At 36.9% G+C, this 6,027-nt stretch overlaps 1 protein-coding gene across 1 annotated transcript; it reads right to left on the bottom strand.

The window, feature by feature from the left end:
• Positions 1–1,812: 1,812 nt before the first annotated feature.
• LOC118040995 (probable disease resistance protein At4g27220) lies at positions 1,813–5,284 on the bottom strand. Its single transcript, XM_035048090.2, has one exon. It carries the CDS (start codon positions 5,240–5,242, stop codon positions 1,973–1,975), a length of 3,270 nt encoding a protein of 1,089 aa, XP_034903981.1. The 5' UTR covers positions 5,243–5,284; the 3' UTR covers positions 1,813–1,972.
• Between the last annotated feature and the right edge of the window lie 743 nt (positions 5,285–6,027).

Genomic DNA, 6,027 nt, shown 5'->3' with positions numbered 1-6,027 from the left:
GAAATGGATGAGGTGTTCCTCTCTAAACGTTTGATTTGTCTTCATCTTCCTTCCTTATATGTAACACAACATAACCATATTTCTATGCGGTTGATAGATACTATTAACTTATTATTGGTTGCAGCCAACGGCATTTGCAAGAAACACATTTGCCTACACACAGAATTCTCTTCATCGGATCAGGATCCATCAAGGAAGGAAATGAAAGAAGCATTCTTCAATTATTTGAGCCTTGGAGGCGTGTTCTCAGATGGACTGATGGCTCTTCTGTCTGGTCTAAACCCTGCCCCGTTGAGCTTGGTTTTCCACTGCTTTGCCATGCTTGCCTATGCTGTTGGCCGCTTATTGCTTCCATTTCCTACACCAAAACGCATGTTTATTGCGGCAAAACTAATTTTGGTCTGTATCTCCAGCTTTCTTTACTCTTACTATCAGAAGCTTTTTTGTTTGAACTGTTATTCTCACCATGAGTTTCCTAGACAAACTTAAATTTTTATTTTTGTCAATTTTCAGGTTGGATCAGGCATCATCTTCCCTATACTAAAGGTAGAAGGAATTAGAGCAACATTCTTCCCGGCAACAATGCCTGCTTACTACAGAACTCCTCCTGTCCAATCCACTGATGATATAGAGTAACAGGAAAATAGTTGTTTAGTTTATTGGTGAAGTAACCAATTCTTATCAGCTGAATTCCACCCTGGTTATTCTTCTAACCGAACAAGAAACAAATAATAAAACCTGCAGTATTTTAAGATAATAGCAAGTTATTTCTCACTTTTTTTCTTTTTTTTACAATACAGCAGTGCCGTTGTTGTTCGAATTCCCTTTAAGTTGTTTTTCACTTTTTTCTTCTTTTTATACACCTCCATCATTGAGATCGAACTGAGCAACCATATGGAGTAGGCTATTAGCACGCTGCCAGAACAATTCGTAAAGGGCCTAAGATTAAACATCCTAAGTGCAAATCATGGTTGAGCCATATGAAATAAAAAGCAAAGATGTGCATGTGGCTAGTGAAGGAGACTGATGCTGGCGAATCAGGACCGACAATGGAACTCTATGAAGAACAGCAAAAAAAACAATGAAAGTGTGGGTGCACGGTCTGATGCCCAGCAGGTCTCCTATTGCAAGGAAAGAGTGTTAGCTTTCATCTAAAAGATGATAGGTAATGTGCAAAAGAATTGGAGCAAAACTGTAATGTCAAAACTTTGGAAAGCTAATTGAGGGAACACCAAGCACACCAACATCACCCCAACAGATTGGAAAAATGCTCATTACCATTTCGGTATGTTTTTGAATTATTTGAATTTAATAATATTAAAAATAAATTTAATAAATAAAAAATATTATTTCAATATATTTTTTTATATGAGAAAAATTGATAGAGGTATGAAACTTTATTCTAAATATATCCTTAAAAAAAATTTAAAATTTCAAGACACGTAATTTGATCGTCATTCTTTTTTTAAAGTGTCTTCTCTCTCTCTTTTTTCATTCTTTTTAATCTGTATTATATATTGAAAAAATAATTTATTGCTAGTTAATGATTTTAGATGGCTTATACTAGTGAATAGATATATTATTTTATTACGTTACTTCAATGATAAATCAATATAGTTATTTTTTTCTTTTTTGGATTTTCATCTTGGAGAAACTCAATAGGATGAAAATATAATATTAATCAAACTTCAAATTATAATTATTTATCTATCAAGTTTTAAAAAAATATATGACAATTCAATAATCTTAAAAGATAATGAAATAAATCAAAAAATAAAAAAATGTTATTTATGTAATTGTAAGCACACTATATAAAAAAGAAATATTTCCTATTAATAAACGCTTAACGAGTCCAATAAATCAGATGTTAATTAACATAAAGAAGTTAAGAGAATCAATTGTAGAAACAGAGATTGAGAAAGATGATGCTTTATTCTATATTATATTATATTAAGGGAAGAGTAGTCTCCTCCTACCAAAACTTTACAAAGGGGTCAAGGACATCCTTTGCATCAGGATGCTCCCACTCCATTACTGACTCCCACCATTCTTCTGGATATGCTCGGATGTATTTAAGAGAAGGGAGAGGGGATGGCTGGCCATTTTCAAGCAACGGCAGACAAATTGGCATCCTCTTCAGCTTGTCACATTTTATTACTATAATTTCTTCAAGAGAATTGCAAATCAGTTTTGCTTTGCAAATATTTTTAAGCTCTGGTAAATGATACAATTCTAGAGTTCTTAACTTTGGGAGTATTAATTTCGTGATGGGATTGGAATTGCTACTTTCTTCATCTGTCGTTCCTATTATCTCCTCCATTTTCTCACAAAGCATCACTTCAATCCTTTCCAGGTTTACGAGGTTTGGCAGCAACACAAGTGGGAACAGCATCTTCATATTGTTACATCCACCACAATAAAACTTTTTAAGACCAGAAAACATACCATTATATGGTGGCAATGGTGGTGGAGCAGAGCAAAACCAAGAAGATGAAACCAAGCTCCCCATGCTATTGCAATTTGAAATGCTGATGTCCTCCAGTTCAGTTGCATTCTCTAATGACAAAACATCACATAAACATCTTGCATCGATGAATTGACAAACCAGTCCTCGAATGCCATTTAAGAACTTGACCTGAAAATCTCTATCTTTGTTGATATTCAAATTACCCAACGCAACTGTTTTACTTGGAAACTTTTCAACACCATATAAGAATTTCAGAATTCCCACTGAAATTCTGTATGTGCTTAATGATTGGATCCCATCCCGACATCTGAGAAACTCCATGAAGTCTGAGAGATCTTCGAAATGGCATTCCAAAGTTTCCAAATTTCTCAAGGATACTACTTCCTTTCCTTTAATTGTTATCGGAGCATAACATTCCTCGAAAACCTCTTCTAGTACAAAGACTTGCAGGTGAGAGAGTTTTGGTAATATCCCACTAGGAAACTCCTTTTCACCACATCCATTCATTCTAAGATACCTCAGGTTGGATAGACATTCCATTCCTTGCGGCATCTTTTCAAGCATGGTCCAAGAGAGATCCAACCTCTTCAATGCCTTCAGCTTCTTTAATGATGGAACGTATCTTAACTTCCAACAACCATTGAGCAATAATGCAGTGAGACTCATCAAATCAGAAACAGACTCTGGCAAATTTTTAATACCTGTGCAAGACAGATCGAGGACCTTGAGCCCATGCAATTGCTTGAAAAATGAATCCGCAATAGATCGCAACCCTTCATTATCACGTAGAAATAGAGATAACAAATTTGGACACATTGGTGAATGGCTGGAAGGAATTTCTTCGATCTCGTTTTGCATTAGTGAAACTATCGTCAGATTCTCCGTCCACTCCTCTGCATCTGGCAACTCTTTTAATTGTGCACCTGCTTTAACCATGTATTGAAGGTTCTCTTGCAGTATATGGATGGCCATGTCCCTAATCAAGTCATGCATCTTGACACTTCTACTACCATCATACTCCATTTTAGCACTTTCCATTAGGCAAACATTTTCAAGTCTATTAAGCATCGTCTGGCCCTCGTCAAATGCATCTTTCCTGCTCCTCATTCCTTTAATAATTCCCTCATCGATCAAATAACCTATCAACTCCTCCCTTTCAATCTCACTATCTTCGGGAAATAATGCACAGTACAAGAGACATTGCTGTAGTGCTAAATCACCTAATTGATCGTAACTAAACCTCAATAACTTGAATACTTCCGTGTCCCTAAATTCTGATTCTCTCAATTTCTTCAATGTATTTCTCCACTCATGTAGATCATCCACTCCCATCAAGCTTCCTGCCACTGTAATAATTCCCAATGGCAAACCAGCACATTCCCTTGCAATATCTCTCGCAATTCCTTCTACTTCTGGTGAAAGTGCTATGTCACGTCCAAGTTTCTCCATGAACAAATTCCAAGCTTCACCCTCAGAAAGTGGCTTCACTTTGATTTTGTGTTGGCAAGCAATCCGATGACAAATTGTTTCTGATCGAGTTGTCAAAATCAGCTTGCATCCTTTCAACGCGACAGGAATTCCCACTTTGTGTAGCTCAAAATTGTTCCACAAATCATCTAAAATGAGAATCCATTTTTGTTTCTTCCTTAGTTCTTCTGACAATTTGGCAGCTCCATGCAGATCATCATCTTCACTTGAAAGATCTAAATAAAGACGTTTAGCAATAAGATTCTGCAATCTATTAATGCTGAAATCTTGAGACACAGTCACCCACAAAACATGATTACAAATATCTGGTTTTTGTTGAAGCTCATTATGAATATGTTGCAGTATTGTCGTTTTACCAACTCCCCCCATCCCATAAATGCCAATGATTGGGACTTTATCATCCATTAACAAAGACCATATCACCTTCATATTCTCTTCAAATGCTTGACCCACTGGCTTTGTAGAGCTAGTAGGTAATGGAACTCCTCTAGTCTTGTTGTATTTCAGACTTTCAGAAGATCTAGCTCCCGCGCCAGCCTGCAGTACTGAACTTCCACTATTCTCCACATCCTCCTCCTCCAATGGTTCTGTCCTCACTCTAACCATGTTCTGCACATCATTCATAATGACATCATTGTTTATTGACGGAGGAAATAGTTGATCATAATATCTTCCATGATCAAGACACAATGGATCTGTTGGTTGGGATGAATCTCCTAGAGGCCTCTCACAAGAGCTACCTCTCTCCAGATGCTGCACTTGCTCTGTTCTCGGTACAGTTTCAAATGCATCATGCAGACGCTCCACATCCTCATCTTCCTGCATTAAATACGTAGAGATTTCATTCAGCTTCTGCGCCTTTGAAAGGGCAGAGTGTATCTGAACCCAAGTACCATCAGCAAATTGATCCACTAAATCTGTTCTTTGTGTTGCTTCTCCTCTATTCTCATGAGCATCAACTCTGAGTCCCCAAGGAGAGAAACTTTTGTCAACATGCTGAAACGATCCTTCACCAGTGTTTCCCATGCCATTTGCCTCTTCTAAACGCGAATGAATTCTCTCAGGCCCAACACCTTGTTCCATGCCTTGAACTCCCGCTTGCATCCTTCCAGCATCCCCTGCTAAATTAACAAGTACTGCACTGTCTTGTTCTTGTGGACAGGTGGAAATGGCATAATCATTAACATTGCTTGAACTTGCTATGCTTTTATGTCTTTTGTTGCCACCATTCATAGCTAGACCACAAATGCCAACACCATGCCCTCTCTCTCTCCTGATAAATGCCATTTGATCCTCGAAATGGAAGTACCATTGGCAAATAAATGCCCACAAAACTTACACTTCATGCTTCCATCATTCATATCTTCAACTTCCTTCCAAAACAGATCATCTGATCTACCCATTTTGTCCTACAGATGAAAAGGGTCAAAATATTGAATAAAAATTAATGGAAGTACATTAATTGGAAAAGGAAGGTTGAAACTAAAATAATAAGTTACAAACAGCGAAGAAACTAATAAGAAAAAACAATAAATTCAAGGTTAACTTGGGGTCAATTTAGTATGAACTGCATAAGGCATGGATTTTACAACTGAGAAAGATCAAATTATTTATTTTTGGAAACTGTTGATAAAATTATTTATTTTACAAAAACACCAACAAGATGAAGTACAACTAATTTACCTGGATTCAAGAAGTTCTTCAAGTGCTAGCTGGTTTGCTTGAGCAGTGATCAGCCAAAAGAAAAGGAAGAGAAATCACAGATCAGAGAAGAATAAATGGCTTAGAAAAATAATAAAGTTGCAGTTAACATAAACTAGTTCGTACTGATCATGGGCTGTGGAAAGGAAAATAGGGAATTCTATTGTGAGATGAGATGTGACGTGGAAGAGAATATTAGGTCAGCTAAATAATAATTAATTGACGTATTGTTTGACAGGAAGGAAATTGCCAGGAAGCAACCCCCCGCTTACCTACCAAACATTATATTATAAGATATAGAGAGTTAACGTGTGGACCCACCCCAATGCTCAAACTTTGAAGGAGCTGCCGTGAACATGTAAACACACGAA

The sequence above is a fragment of the Populus alba genome, chromosome 19 (assembly GCF_005239225.2).
Source record: "Populus alba chromosome 19, ASM523922v2, whole genome shotgun sequence".
Taxonomy (NCBI): domain Eukaryota; kingdom Viridiplantae; phylum Streptophyta; class Magnoliopsida; order Malpighiales; family Salicaceae; genus Populus; species Populus alba.
The sequence above is the reverse complement of the archived record's forward strand: the minus strand, read 5'-3'. Positions and strand labels throughout refer to the sequence as shown.